At 41.9% G+C, this 15,266-nt stretch overlaps 1 protein-coding gene across 1 annotated transcript in view; it reads right to left on the reverse strand.

The window, feature by feature from the left end:
- Positions 1–14,658, reverse strand: part of LOC134099570 (uncharacterized) — a 29,906-nt gene extending 15,248 nt beyond the window's left edge. The window contains exons 1-36 of the mRNA XM_062552487.1: positions 14,451–14,658; positions 13,942–14,085; positions 13,689–13,845; positions 13,561–13,588; positions 13,227–13,344; positions 13,025–13,117; positions 12,842–12,905; positions 12,532–12,630; positions 12,330–12,433; positions 12,010–12,148; positions 11,179–11,297; positions 10,930–11,079; positions 10,666–10,836; positions 10,220–10,567; positions 10,043–10,102; positions 9,050–9,255; positions 8,832–8,955; positions 8,614–8,750; positions 8,271–8,526; positions 7,922–8,164; positions 7,667–7,843; positions 7,399–7,544; positions 7,195–7,285; positions 6,713–7,102; positions 6,470–6,596; positions 5,959–6,077; positions 5,662–5,858; positions 5,293–5,476; positions 4,994–5,159; positions 4,786–4,910; positions 4,396–4,704; positions 4,105–4,308; positions 3,721–4,017; positions 3,469–3,573; positions 3,270–3,365; positions 3,051–3,185 (exon numbers count right to left, since the gene is read on the reverse strand). Of these exons, the coding sequence (XP_062408471.1) occupies positions 3,051–3,185; positions 3,270–3,365; positions 3,469–3,573; positions 3,721–4,017; positions 4,105–4,308; positions 4,396–4,704; positions 4,786–4,910; positions 4,994–5,159; positions 5,293–5,476; positions 5,662–5,858; positions 5,959–6,077; positions 6,470–6,596; positions 6,713–7,102; positions 7,195–7,285; positions 7,399–7,544; positions 7,667–7,843; positions 7,922–8,164; positions 8,271–8,526; positions 8,614–8,750; positions 8,832–8,955; positions 9,050–9,255; positions 10,043–10,102; positions 10,220–10,567; positions 10,666–10,836; positions 10,930–11,079; positions 11,179–11,297; positions 12,010–12,148; positions 12,330–12,433; positions 12,532–12,630; positions 12,842–12,905; positions 13,025–13,117; positions 13,227–13,344; positions 13,561–13,588; positions 13,689–13,845; positions 13,942–14,085; positions 14,451–14,651 (5,829 nt within the window). The 5' untranslated portion in view covers positions 14,652–14,658. The remainder of the gene's footprint in view (positions 1–3,050; positions 3,186–3,269; positions 3,366–3,468; positions 3,574–3,720; positions 4,018–4,104; positions 4,309–4,395; positions 4,705–4,785; positions 4,911–4,993; positions 5,160–5,292; positions 5,477–5,661; positions 5,859–5,958; positions 6,078–6,469; positions 6,597–6,712; positions 7,103–7,194; positions 7,286–7,398; positions 7,545–7,666; positions 7,844–7,921; positions 8,165–8,270; positions 8,527–8,613; positions 8,751–8,831; positions 8,956–9,049; positions 9,256–10,042; positions 10,103–10,219; positions 10,568–10,665; positions 10,837–10,929; positions 11,080–11,178; positions 11,298–12,009; positions 12,149–12,329; positions 12,434–12,531; positions 12,631–12,841; positions 12,906–13,024; positions 13,118–13,226; positions 13,345–13,560; positions 13,589–13,688; positions 13,846–13,941; positions 14,086–14,450) is intronic.
- Between the last annotated feature and the right edge of the window lie 608 nt (positions 14,659–15,266).

A 15,266-nucleotide genomic window follows, 5' to 3' on the forward strand; every position in this document is an offset into this window, starting at 1 on the left:
AACATTTAAGATTTCAGCCGTGGCATAGAGTCAGCAGTTGGCTGTGTGTAGGTCAGATGTCTCGGGCATGTCTGTTTGGTTCTATCACTGGGCAGCTATCCTTAGAATGCCATCCATCACCATGTGGTGAAAGATACACATCACTCTCAGCTCCAAACTCATTGTTGACTCAACTGGCAAATAGTCTGAGATGGCTAAGACTTCTGAATGCCTTTTCCATCACGGTTGACAACACAATAAGGTAACAAATTATCAATATAGAACATTAAAGTATCAGAAAATATAGACATACTGTACATATGCATTGTATGTCCAGTGATAATGTGATGTTGAGTGTGACTCGTGTTGAGCATATCAAGATTTTCTGGAGACTAGAAGATGTTCGCAAGTGATTTTATGAACTGATAACTTGATAACCAAATAGTTGAAATGTTACTAAAGAAATTGCCCGTGTTCTTTAGGCCACCAGCAGCAGCCCAAAGGTCATGAGATAAACGGGGGTTAAGTACCTGCGATGAGTGGCAACACTTTCCACACTGATAGCTTCCAGCTCTCTGCCTCCCCATTGCTTTGCCATACTCTGAATAGTGTTTAAGTGGTAAATAGAAGTGAGAAATGCCGACCCAAGGTGGAAGAACTGTTTAAGATGACAGGGATCTATCACATTGTCAGTAGCCTGAGCTTACCACAGTGGTGGTCCTATGGAACGTGACTGCAGTCCATGGACTACTGTGTGGATATGCTTGGACTCCATGTATGGTTTTAGCCTTCTCCTCTCACCAGCTGATCACAGGAGTGCCATGTACATAGTGACTAGTCCCTTAATGTAACTGTGGAACTTGTTCTGGTGATGGCAGCTGTCATTAGGGCATTGTATGCTCTTCTTAAATGACAATGGTGAAAGCTCTCTGGTCATGGCTGTCTATACGCCTTTCCCGCTCAATTCCCTGGACATTTGGACCGATGTACTATTTTAGGTGTGCAGCATCTCTATTCTACATATGTGTACTGGCACATGTGTGTATACTACTGATTTATAAGATAACTTTGTATCTTAGATAACAATAGGTATGCTTTAAAATACAATTAAATAATGCAATTGCCTGCAATGTGATCAAAACAGAAGCTTCAGATTCAGAACAGAATATTAAAATATGGCAGAATGTATAGACCCTTTCAACTGCATAAACATGCTTTTCTAAGGCATTTCCGGAGGCACAGGAAGCAACATTAAGCTAATGGTAACTTCACGACAAACACCATTTTTTTAGAGTCAACGTTTTGAAGAGCATTACACTAAAGTCAGATTCATTTTCATTTCAAAGTTTCAATGTTGGTTTTAAATGCTTCAAACGGAGATCCTCCAGGAACAGATTGAAATGGTCTATATGAGTCTCAACAAACAAGGTCTATCAGAGGCCCAGGCCCTATTGGGGCCTATGCTTATCTTATGATACAATCAGCACCTGTCTCTGTTTGCCAACCAACAGATGTGAGTCTCATTTTAATTGTCCTTTTCTCTCCCTCCTCTCAGGCAGCGGGTCAGTCTCCAGACACACAAGAGAGACTCTGAGGCCTGGCGGACAGGACAGGACAGGACAGGACAGGACATCCCCTCAGAGAGAGAGAGATGGCACCTCAGGACAGCCGTGCTGCTTGCGGAGCCCGAGAGGGCACTCAAAGGTACGTGCTCCTGTCTGCCACTGCTCTCTCCATTATTAATGACGGAATTAGAACACTGAGTGCATTCTGAGGTTCTGAACCCATCATTTCCACGATTTGTTGTAGAGAGGAACCTCAGCAAAGGCTTCATTACACTTGGTGACAGTGCTGACAGTGACAGATGGATAGTTAAATGACCACAGAGTCGTTGATATTTGATTTTCAGTCAAATGTTATTCACATGACACATATATTGTCTTCTTCTTTTCTAGATATTACTGTACAGTGTAGATTTGAGTGTCTTGAAACTATGCTATCACTGGGTGTCTTTCCCAACAAATTTCACAAATGTTCTTTTTTTAACATAAGATCAGTTACTCTGAGATATTATTTTGAATCTTTGCTATGAATCCTTCTTGGCTGTCACAATGGAATCTCTATAATGATAATGTTTGCTGTAATCTGTCATGATGGAAACCTATTTGAGTGGCACCGATGGCTTATCATCCCAGCTGCCAGTTGTTACACATGACAGCCCTCCTGACCTTGATGCTGCGAATCTTTTCCTTTTCCAAGCAGTCTATTTTGAGAGGCATGGCTTTGTTTTTATCTCGTTCTATTTTAACTATCATCACCTCTCCTTCAACCACTCACAATCCCTCTTAATCCACCCATTTTAGTCCATCTGTTTGCCTGCACATTGCTGCTCTCTCTCTCTCTCTCTCTTTCTCACACACACACACACACACACACACACACCCACACAGACACACACACACAGGCCTAAAACTACCAACATCATAATGAAAGATCATAGCTGAATTTGTAACTTATAGCTGTAATTTGCCAACTTCAATCTTTATGTAAAGGAGGAAGCAAAGTATACACAATCTGGAGGAGCAGATTACCAGTTCAATCAACTTTGTTAGAAAACTGTAAGGATACCTAGTGTGGGCCTATGAAACATGGTCAAAGACAAGAGTCAGTTTGCTGAAGGTGATTTTATTCCACACAGATACAAGAGGACAGTGTTCTTTAAGGAGTCATATGGCACTCAGTAAGGGGGCGTTCAGAATGGCTTCATTCCTCATCAAACCCTTTCTGTTGGAATGGGGAGGGAAAATATAGTCAGGATGTGACAAACATTTTTAATTGCAAGCTGTAAAATGTTTCATCCATTGTGTTTACTGCACTTGCCTGTGTTTACCATTTATGTAATCAGCATTTTTATTTAAACATTGAAAATATTTAAACCTAAACAACCAAAGGCTGTCAGGTCCAGTAACAATGGCCGTTTTCATGGTTGTTCGGTGGTTCTCTTACTGTAGTACAGTATCTAACCTGTCTGATTGACCATACTGAAGCACTCTTTGCAATGTTTAACTAACCTTAGAGCCCACATCCCGGCTCTTGGCACGCAGCTTGTTGACTTGAGTCTCAGCAATGTCGGCCCTCTCTGCAGCCTCGTCCAGTTCATGCTGCAGTTTGCGGAACTTGCCCAGGTGGACATTAGCTTGTTCTTCCTGTATGTCAGGTACACAAGTATCAGCTTTGGTCTTAAATCACTGTGGTAAGTTCAACAGGATTTGGTCATAGGCTATACTTACAGCTTCCTCTGCAGATCTCTTGTAGGCCTTGACCTTCAGCTGCAGTTTGTCTACCAGATCCTGCAAGCGAGCCAAGTTCTTCTTGTCCTCCTCAGTCTGTATATTTCACAACATGCAGCCACCGTTTCAGTTAATTTGATTTTGTTCGCCAAATTCAAAAGTAAATAGAAAGACATCTGAGTGGTTATAGATTATTTACCTGGTAGGTGAGTTCTTTGATGCGGCGTTCATATTTACGGATGCCCTTCACAGTTTCACTAGATCTCTTCTGTTCGGCCTCTACCTCCATCTCCAGGTCTCTGACCTGCCGAATTACATGTGTAGTAAAACATGTTTTCTTTCGGTGATCACTCGTGGATGCACTAGTATATTGATCAATTGAGCATCTGTAAAAGTATTCCTTTTCTGTGGACAAAATAGATAATGGACAGGCAATGCATTTAACACTTACCCTAGCCTCCAGTTTCTGCACTTGCTTCTTGCCCCCCTTCATGGCGATTTGTTCTGCCTCATCAAGGCGGTGCTGCAGGTCCTTAATGGTCTGCTCCATGTTCTTCTTCATGCGCTCCAGGTGAGCACTGGTGTCCTGCTCCTTCTTCAGCTCCTCAGCCATCATGGCAGCATCAGTGATGGCCTTCTTGGCTTTCTCCTCAGCATTCCTGCACTCCTGAATTGAATCCTCCACCTCACCCTGAAGTTGGGTTATATCAACGTCCATCTTCTTTTTCTGGTTCAGAAGACTGGTGTTCTGAATACAAAGACAACAGCATCAATAACATGAAGGTGATGATCATGCAATTCAAGAAAAACTCACCAGCAATTATCATTCTCATACTTGTGAGTGAAGCAGTTGCACTCGCTCAGTGATATCAAGGAGCTCCGCCTCAGCCAGTTTCCGGCCTCTCTCAGTCTGCTCCACCAAGTTCCTCAGTTCCTCCAGCTCGGCCTGCATTAAGTTGTTACGTCTCTCTAAAATTGCAGCGTTCTCTTTTAGATCATCACTGCAATGAAGGGAGTCATCCAACTGCAGCTGTGCATCCTAAAGAAGAACAACAGAAGGGCTTGCTTGTCACTAACGTTAATATATCCCATTTGCTTTCAGTAACACAATTGAATCTCTACCCACCTTCAGATGAGCCTGAACAGCCTTGAGCTGCTTCTGGGCCTCTGCTGCCTGTCTGTTGGCCTGACTCAGCTGGATCTCCATCTCATTGAGGTCGCCCTCCATCTTCTTCTTAATCCTGAGGGCCTCGTTCCTGCTGCGGGTCTCGGACTCCAGAGAGCCTTGTAGGGTGTCAATGGTTCTTTGCATATTTCTCTTGCACTGCTCCATTTCTTCATCCTTCTCAGCCAGTTTGCGCTCAATGTCAGCTTTCACCTGGTTGAACTCCAGCTGGGTCCTCAGAATTTTACCCTCCTCGTGCTCCAAAGAACCCTAAAAAGCAACAAAGCATGGTAAAGCAATGGTCATAACTACAATTTATTAAATGCTTTTGGGGGATGATGCTTACTGTACCTCTGCCTCCTCCAGAGCAGCTTGAATTTCAGTTTTCTCTTGCTCCAGTTGTTTACGAACTTTCTCCAGTTCATGGGCGGTTTTAGCTCCCTCACCGAGTTGCTCGGTTAGGTCAGTAATTTCCTCTGAACAAAAAAAGGTATCGTTAAAGATTAGAATGCAAGACAGTAAGGGTGTTTTAAATGTCTATGACGACTGAACGTCATACCTTGGAGAATCTTGTTTTCTCTCTTCAGTGTCTCAAGGTGATCCAGGGCCTCCTCATAAGAGTTCTTGAGTTTAAAAAGTTCAGTGCTCTGGGACCTGGCCTCCTTCTGGGAGCTCTCCAGTTCACACTGACATTCCTCATACTTCTGCTTCCACTCTGTCAATACCTTGTGGAGAGAGTCCACAAATGTTGCATTAATGGCCATACTTTTGTAATGGTGACACACATGTACATGTCAAATGATGATTGATAAGGTAAACTATTTACAAATATAATGCAAAAATAAAGGGCAACCTTACTTTGTCAAAGTTTCTTTGCTTTTTGTCAAGGGTGGCAGCAGCTGCATTGGATTTTTCAACATCCACCATGAGATCTTCAATCTCATTCTGGAGCCTGTGTTTGGTCTTCTCCAGGGAAGAGCATTTAGCATTAACAGCTTCCACAGCCTCCTCAGCATCTTGCAAGCGCTGAGCCAGTTTCTTCCTGAAAGGGCAAGTTTGGATGTTATTTTTATGCAAACATGAATCTTGTTTGTAGTGGTAGCTGAATGGTAATGAATTAACTGAAGCAGCTCCTGCGTCTCAGGAAAAGACTGTTGCACAATATAACACGTAGCCAGTAGAATTATTTATTTATTTATTATATAGCATATAAGTTGGATTTCTTACTTTGCCTCCTCTAGTTCCTCAGTCCTCTGGATGGCATCAGTCTCGTACTTGGTTCTCCACTGAGCCACTTCAGAGTTGGCCTTGGACATGGATCTCTGCAGCTCAGCCTTGGCCTCCTGCTCCTCCTCAAACTGCTCTCTGAGTAGGTCACAGTCATGGCGAGAAGACTGGACTGCATGAGCAAGAGCATTCTTGGCCTGGGAAAAGAAAATAATGGACATTAGGATTGTGAAATCGGCCAGGGAAGTGGGCATGAAATATTGTTTTAAGGACAACAAGTTATGGCATGTGAATTACCTTTACTTCCTCGTCCAGCTGTCTTTTGAGATCTTCAAGCTGTTGATTGTAAGAGTTTTTGCCTCTTGTCAGCTGTGAGATTAAAGACTCCTTCTCTTCCAGTTGTCTTCCCAACTCATCTACAAAGGTACAATTTATGGTTGTCTCGTTAGTTATAAGTTGTCTTGCATGTATAAGTATATATACTCTTGATCCCGTGAGGGAAACTTGGTCTCTGCATTTAGCCCAATCCCAAGAAGTGAAACACACACAGCACACAGTGACGTGAAGCAAACACTAACCCAGAGCAGTAAGCTGCCTGCCACAGCAGCGTGTGGGGAACTGTCTGTGAGGGGTTAGGTGCCTTGCTCAAGTGCACTTCAGCCGTGGATGTGGGCATGGGAGAGCAATGCTCAACCACTCCCCCTGCCCACATTTTCCCCACTGGTCAGGACCAGCCCAGAGGTCTAACCAGTAGGCCACGGCTGCCAGGTACTACCCACAATTACATGAGTATTGTCATTTTACTCACCATTGTCTGCTTGAAGCTTGGCTTTCTGGGTTGTAGTGTCATTTAAAGATCTTTGGCTATCCTCTCCTTTGCACCTGTATTCATTGAGCTGATCCTCTAAACTTCTGCTCAACTTCTCCAGGTTAGTCTACAGTAAGAGGTAGGTAGAATCAAAAGTGGCATCGTTGTGTCTGTTAAGTTGTCCTGTATCACAGATAGAATAAACTGGAGCATCAATATCTACAGCTGCTTTGAAGAATTTACCTTGGTCTTCACAACCTGTTCCATACTTGAAATCACATCATCCAGCTCCAGCCTGATCTCACTCTTCTCCTTCTCCAACTTCTGCTTGACTCTCTGCAGGTTGTCTATCTGCTCTCCCAGGTCAGCCACGCTGTCGGCTTGTTTCTTCCTCAGGGTGGCGGACGTTGCTTCGTGATGCAGAGTGGCCTCTTCAAGGTCTCTGCGGAGCTTCTGGAACTCGGCCTCCCTCTTCTTGTTCATCTCAATCTGGGCAGCAGTGGATCCACCAGCCTCCTCCAGCCTCTCACTGATCTCCTCCAGCTCTCGGGCCAAGTCTGCTCTCTGTTTCTCCACTTTAGCCCTGGCAGCTCGCTCTGCCTCAAGCTCTTCCTCCAGCTCCTCTACTCGTGCCTAAGATAACATTGAATATGTGACAATACTTGTCAATGCTATTCATGATTATCTTCACAATGATATATGTAAGCATAGTACACTTAAATTACCTGAAGTTCCTTCAGTTTCTTTTGGAGCTGTGCTATAATAGATTGTTCATCTTCAAGTTTGCTATTGAGTTGGCTGATTTCAAAATCTTTCCTAGAAAATGGTTATAATGGTGATTGGTTATAATTTTTATCAGGTAGTGTGCAAACGTTTAGCTGGGCTCACGGATTGTATTGCATGTAAAATAAAATGTCTGAAAATCATACTTTTTCAGTCTTTCTTCCAGCTGTTGTTTGTCATTTTCCAGGTCCATGACATTCTCTTGGGTCAACTTTAAGTCACCCTCAAGCTTCCTCTTGGCTCTTTCAAGGTCCATCCGTACCTTCTTCTCTTGTTCTAGAGAGGCTTCAAGCTGGTGTAAAAAAGAGAGAAAAAACACTTCTATTAATCATGACAAAATGGTAAACAGGTAAAACTGTTAATCCTGCATACAAGCCTCACATAATTGCAAATGTTTTAGGAAGAGACACTCACATCATCCACTTGCTGCTCCAGCTTGACTTTGGCCTTGGAAAGGGTGTTGACTTTGTCCTCCTCACTTTGCAGATCATCTAGAGTCTGCTGATGTGCCTCTTGTAGAGCTTTCTTTTCCTTGGTCAGCTTGGCAATGATTTCATCAAGGCCTGACATTTCCTCAGTCAGATTTTTGACCTATAGTGATCAAATTTAGCTAATTTTATTATTGTACTCAAATAATATCTGTGAATAGGTGACTCACCAAGCACAAACCTTGTTCTCAGTGGCATGCTTTTCTTTCTCCACTTTAGCCAAGGTGAGCTCCAGGTCATCAATGTCCTTCTTGAGCTCAGAGGTCTCATCCTCCAGCTTCCGCTTTTTAGCGGTCAGCTCAGCATTCATCTCCTCCTCGTCCTCCAGTCTCTCAGTCAGTTCTTTCATTTTGCCCTCAAGACTGATCTTGCTCTTGATCAGCCCCTCACACCTCTCCTCAGCATCACAGAGATTGTCTTGTTCCTGTTTGAAAACAAACCAGTGAAGGTATGTAAAAGTGTACATTCTTTTTCTGAATTTTACGGTAGCAGGGAATTGTTTTGTTGCCATGAGTATATTGAGAGCTCACAGTCTGGCATTGAAGCTGAAGGTCATTTTTCTCTTGGAGAAGCGTAACCATCTTTTCCTCTAATTCCTTTCTACGAGCCTCAGACTTGGCATAAGCCTCTTTCAACTTCAGGAATTCATCCTTCATGTTGGCCATCTCCTTCTCATTCTCAGCTGACCTCAGTAAGGGTTTGATCTTGAAGAAAAGCTTCATCCACGGCCAATTCTTGACTGCCATGAAGGCTCGTACATTCCACTGTATGACAAGTAAGGCATCCCTGTAAGGGAAAGTGAATTTAGTTATTAATGACATTTCTTTGGCATATCGAAGGCAGGCAATGGTTTGGCAAGTATGATTCAGATACCTGCGCTCCACCATCTTTTGATACTCAATTCTTGAAAGGAGACCACGGGATTTGGCTTGGATCAAGGTGATAATTTTAGAAAGTCGCTCATCTCTCAACTCCTCCAGTTGACCCAGAAGACCAGCTTTGAAAAACACCTATGAAAAATAATAATTAATTGATTATGCATTTTTCCATGTCAGAGAGGGATTTTTTTTTTTTAAATTCCACATTAATACCTTTGTATGTCCAAATCTGTACTGCATGTGGTCAATATCCAACGATCCCAACAGTTTCTCAGCACTCTTTTTGCTGTCTATGAACTGGCCTTCAGGAATTGCATTGGGGTTCAAGATACGGTATCTGTCCAGTTGAAGAAGATTGGAATCAAATTACTCATGTAGATCATTTGGTCAGGTAAGGCACGCATTCAGAGGTACTGTGTGTCATACAGTACCTCTGTTTGAAGTCCCCGTACAGAATCCTGTTGGGGAAGCCCTTCCTGCAGATCCTGATGCCTTCCAGCACACCGTTACAGCGCAGCTGGTGCATCACCAAGGGGTTTTCCATCGCCCCAGGAGTCTTAGTCTCATTGGGGATGAGGCAACGCACAAAGTGGGGGTGAGTGGACCTCAGGTTCGTCATCAACTTGTTCAGGTTTTCCTGAGACAGATTAGACTCCATGTCAAACTGAATGTGAGCTTAAAGGAATAGTTCGGAATTTTGGACATAGGACCTCATTTCCAACTTTACCGAGGTGATATAGGTCGGTGGAGACCGTTTTTATCGCGTTTAGCCCCTTCCTTCAGTTGCAGCGTCCCCCTTTGCTAACGCTGGTTTTGAGCTAACACATTTCTACGGTAACATCAGTCTGACATCAACAACAGTCTTACTCACTCCACCCCACACCCGAGACAAGTCAATTAAATCGTCGGACTATCGATATACATGTCCGTGTTGATAGAATAATTTTAGAAATAAAACTAACCTTGCAACTCAATGATTTATTACATTTTGAGGGACTAGTTTCTCAATATCAATCCGCCACTGCCATACAGGGAACAAAGTAGGCTATTGCAATGCGATGCAAGGTTCGTTTTATTTCTAACATGGTTCTATCAACACTAGGCATGTGCATCGATAGTCTGACGTTAAAATGTATTTGTTTCGGGTGTTCTGTGGAGTGTTTTCATTGGCAGGCTGGATGTTACCGTTGACTTGCGTTATCTTGGCACCAGATTACAGTAGCACGAGATGAACGCTGCAACTCATAGGAAGGGCAGAAATTCACTGAAAATGGTCTTCACCGACCTATATCACCCAGACTGAGTTGGAAATGAGGTCCTATGTCCAAAATTCCAAACTATTGCTTTAATTTAATTTTCTCAAGTTTTCCTGAACCATAAGAATGAGTGTTATGTTCTCTTTATAATAAATAGTTCTCTTTTACCCTGTGAAGTGCAGATACGGTCTGAAAGGAGGATCCCTTTTTCTTCTTTTCTTTCTTTCCCTCCGTTGCTAAAAAACAATGACAAAACATTTATTTCTGTTAGTGAGAGATTTCAAGAATTGTCTAATTTCAAGAATTGTTTATACGGGAAATATACAGTATATAGTACAAGATAACAACTTCTGTGTGTTTTTGTTTTTCATTATTGGACATACCTGAATCTGCTCCAGCATAGTTTGCAAACAGAATTGAAAGTAATTTTAGAGAGGATTTCTGGTAAAGTCCAACAACCGTCTCATTCAGAGGGTCCTTGTTCTTCACCAGCCAGTTGCAGATGTTGTAGTCCACAGTACCAGCATAGTGAACCAGGGAGAAATGGGCCTCTGGTTTTCCTTTCACTATCCTTGGTTTCTGGAAGTTGTTGGATTTCCCCAGATGGTTGTCATAAAGCTTTGCTTTAAATGTAGCATCACTGGCTTTAGGAAACATGCACTCCTCTTCAAGGATGGACATGATACCCATAGGCTGAAAATTGGGGAATATGCAAATAACATTTTCCACTAGTAAGTGTTAACACAGATCATTTCCAAATGCTTGCTGACAATGTTGTGATAGCAATATACCTTCTCAATTAGATCTATGCAAGCCTGCAAGTCCATGCCAAAGTCAATGAACTCCCATTCAATTCCTTCCTTCTTGTATTCCTCTTGTTCCAGAATGAACATGTGGTGGTTGAAAAACTGTTGCAGTTTCTCATTGGTGAAGTTGATGCAAAGTTGCTCAAATGTGTTAAACTGTAAAGAGTGAAGTGAATTATAAGAATATATTACGCAATCTATATTCAGTGATTTGGATTGTCTGTACTGTATGAATATATGGTGACATACATCAAAAATCTCAAAGCCAGCAATATCCAGCACACCAATGAAGTACTGTCTTGGCTGTTTTGTCTCCAGAGACTGATTGATTCTCACTACCATCCAGAGAAACATCTTTTCATAGGCCGCTTTAGAGAGTGCACCAAGGGCGTAATACACCTGCAAAGTTGAAATAAATCAGTGCAAGGACGTAGTCATTATAAATAATAATAAAGTCATATTATAGACTATAGTATTTTGTATTGGATGTGGCTCTACCTGATCGACAGTCTGTCCCTTAGTGACCCACTCGTTGCCTACTTTGACCCTCGGGTGACACAGACCCTTGATGAGGTCAGCAGAGTTCAGGCACATCAGGTACGCGACTTTATCAGCATCTGTGGCAAAAACAGTTCTTCATCTTATATGATGACTATATGTGTTGATTTCTCATTGTCTTTATTAGAATTCAACCATTCGATTGGTTGTTTTTGCAGTGTTATAATAACCAATCTCTCAAGGGGGGAGCTGAAGCTAGTTGGTACTGGTGCTGGTCTGCTCTTGACACGACAGCGTCTTCTTAGGATGAGTCATGGTCAAGTCGGCAGCTGATCTCGAGACCCCCATCGTAGCTGGATCTACCAGCAACTTCTGGCAGGCCAGGTAGGCCTGGGTGGGGAACGACAGCTCCGTCAAGAGCTTCCCCTTGGATGACTGATCATTGTAACACTGCTAAAGCAACAAATCCAATGGCAGTTTGAGACTGAAATTGGACTGGTATCAGAACAAAAACTACATTTTGTGTGTATTTAAATACTGAGTACATATTACCTGTGTTCTCTGGTCATATTGTAATTAAAAGTGAGAATGAGAAATAAACAATATGGTCCTTATGGCATTTCTGAAGCAAAACTTGTAAGGTGCCTAAGACTTTTGCACAGTACTATATATATATATATATATATATATATATATATACTGTATATATATGTATACGTGTAATATGGCTTTATAATATTTGTATACTAAGATTCCAATCAGATGAATTTCTATCATCAGTAAATGTCCTTCTGTTTTGTTGATCCCTGGTCCAGTGAACCTTAAACTGACCCTCAGTGCCATCGGCCTCTGCCTGCTCCTCACGCTGCTTCTGCTTGAATCTCATGTTGCCATAGTGCATTATGGCACCAGTCATCTTGTAAATGCTGTTCTTCTCCTCTTGTGTAAAGCCCAGCACATCAAAAGCTTCCTAAAGTAAAATAAAAGTAAATTCAATTTTTATATATGGTGCAGACATCTCAACAGATAAATATGAATGGAAAACCTAAGCATTTATGCATTTCACAGAAGATTGTAACATGATATTAATACAAAGCTGCTTCTTTTGACTGTTTGACTTTGTAGTGATGCAAACTTATGCTGTGACTCACATCAGTGGCCATTAGCTCATCAGCATCGTCAATAGAAGCCACTGTGGTCTCCCCCTGAGAGATGTACGCATAGTCATAGGGGTTTGCCGTCACCAGCAACATTTCTGCAGGAGTGAGAGGAAAGGTGTTTTTCAGCTTCAATTCCAAATTGCTGGCAATCATGCATACTGTTCTGTACAATTGTAAAGCTGCAAGTGCTCACCGAGTATCTCAGGTTTCTTGTTTGACAACATCTGATAGAAAATGTGGTAGTCTCTCTCTGCTTTGAGCTGAAAGGTGACACGGGACTTCTCAAGGAGATCTGAAACAAACAAACAGTTATCCTGGTAACTCATTCACAAGAAGCTCTTTACATGAAGGTTCATAATAGTATGTCCCTGTAAAGAGTATATTCACTAATATCAACTTTGATAGAATAAACATTAATAAATAGTTCAAGGACTTTAGCTAATGCTTCCATACTGTATGGTGTTGCATTTGTGTATGTGATGAAATCTCAAAGAAAAACATACATGTTTCAATGTCAGCAGAAGCCAGCTTTCCTCTGGTGTCAAAGTGAATTCGGATGAATTTACCCTAAAAAGGAAGGAGGCCTACGAGTTGTACTTAAAGGAACAGTCCACCGTTTTTTCATATTAAACCACGTTAAACCTTGAATTTATGCATTTTAAGTCAACAAATACTGAATGACTTACAAATCTTGAGGAGTTGTCATTTCTGATGGTCTTTGCATTACCAAAGGCCTCAAGAGCTGGGTTAGCCTGGATGATTTGATCCTCCAGGGTGCCCTGGAAAAACAATAAAATCAGTGTTATGGATTTTGAAGTCATATGGGGACTGTATAGTATTTTTACATCTAATATTTTACCTCTCCTTTTTACATCGAATTTAAGACACAGGAACTTCAAACATAGTGACCTTATTTTGTTCCTTTTTCGGACCACTGGCTGCAATGCTGGCAAAGTACTGGATGACTCTCTTTGTGTTGACAGTCTTTCCTGCACCAGATTCTCCACTGGAAGGTGAAATACACAAGGTTTGGATTAAGTGAAATCCATCAATGTCTACAAATCTGACATATAGTCAGATATACCAACTTCAGAGCTTTAACAATTAGACATAGTAACTACTGTTGAATGGAACCACACAGTGAAGACATGAATATTGAACTGAATAAATTATTTTCAATAGTTTTACATCCCTACTTCAGGTTGAAAGGTCCCGAACTCACGTGATCAGGATTGACTGGTTCTCTCGATCTGCAATTAAATAATAACCACAAGGTTATTTGAAATAAGAATTTAGATTCCAACATGGCTAAAATGGGATTGCTTACATGGTATTGCCATTTATTTGTACCTGCCAACATGTACTGGTAGGCGTTATCAGAGATGGAGAAGATGTGGGGAGGAGCTTCACTCCTCTTCTTGCCTCTGTAGGCATTAACCACCTGCTTGTCGTACACTGGCAGCCACTTGTAGGGATTGACAGTGACACAGAACAGCCCAGAGTAGGTCTGTAGAGAAGAGATTAAATGTTTACCTTGTTTTACTATTCACCATGATGTGGTAGAATACAAAAGGCCCGAAGGTATGTATGTTTTTAGACTCACGTAGATCATCCATGCTGCATAACGCTCTTTGAGGTTAAACAGCACAGCAGGCTCGTGAAGGAAAGTTAACATGGCCATGTCTTCAATCTTGTCAAACTTTGGGGGATTCTGTTGCATAATCTGGTCATCTTTGACTGTAACAGTCTGAACACACACATACACACAATACATAATGCAACATACAGCATAATGCTGATAAGCAGTTACGTCTCTTTGTCTTTCAAAGGCTAAAGTAAGCTCAGTACTTGCGCTGTGGTGAAATTCAACTGCCATTTGTTATTGGGGTTTGTTATTATTTCTTTTAATGCATATAGAGGTATTTCAAGCTACAATCAATGACCTTATGGTTGTATTGAAAATCTGTTGGCTTTGTCTGTGTAGAGCCTGCATTCCAATTTAAAAAAGGTGCTGTTACAGGATACAATAATATTTAAATTCCTTGATGTTGATTCAACATTAATTACATGAGACCAGATAAGAAAGATGTCTGATTTCTCCTCAACACTGACCTTCCCATTTGCAGTGTCCACAGTGACCTTGTCTCCCTCCCGGCTTGTGACTGAAGCTTTGACGAACTCCTCCACTGGGTCTGGCACGAAACATTCCTTCTTCATGTCGAAGAGCTTCGTCTGGGCCTCCAGTCGCTCCTTGTCTGACTTACGTAGGAACGGAGCCGCTTCTCCGAACACTGCCATCAACGCATCCCCCATGATTAGTCTGGGAAGAGGTTTGAAAAACAAAGACTTCAAATGTGCATTCTAAAATGTTTTCATCTCTATCTTGCTCTGGTTCTGTTTACTACATTACATTATGTTTTGTTTGTTGCTTATAATTTAAGTCGTGTGACATTTCAGAAAAGGTATGGTTAGTAACTTGCTGAAAACAAATTAAGACTTTACCTGCTGGCTCAAAGCCCACAAAAGAAGAAAGGAGACTGCTGAGGCTTGATGCTTTACCTGAAAATGACAGATGTCAATATCAAGACAGACCGCATCTTTTGATTACAATTGCAGTATAGCACCACATTTCTTTATGCAACAGATTTGTCTCAGGCTAATACTGCACACAAAACAATATTATCATGAAAACACTTTAGTAGGACTCACTCTGCACAAGGACAAGAGCGACGACTGTACTGTGTTGGGTCCAGTAAGGTCTTCTGTGATGAAGGGCATCAAATATATAACCCCTGCTCTGCTGCTCCTGCCCTATATGGCCAAGGATGGAGCCATGCTGAGGGCACCTCTCCTTGGCACCCACCACACATCACACATATCACCCATAGGTGTTGTAGCACTCAGACCCCACCTCCACACACTCACACA

The sequence above is a fragment of the Sardina pilchardus genome, chromosome 2 (assembly GCF_963854185.1).
Source record: "Sardina pilchardus chromosome 2, fSarPil1.1, whole genome shotgun sequence".
Taxonomy (NCBI): Eukaryota; Metazoa; Chordata; class Actinopteri; order Clupeiformes; family Clupeidae; genus Sardina; species Sardina pilchardus.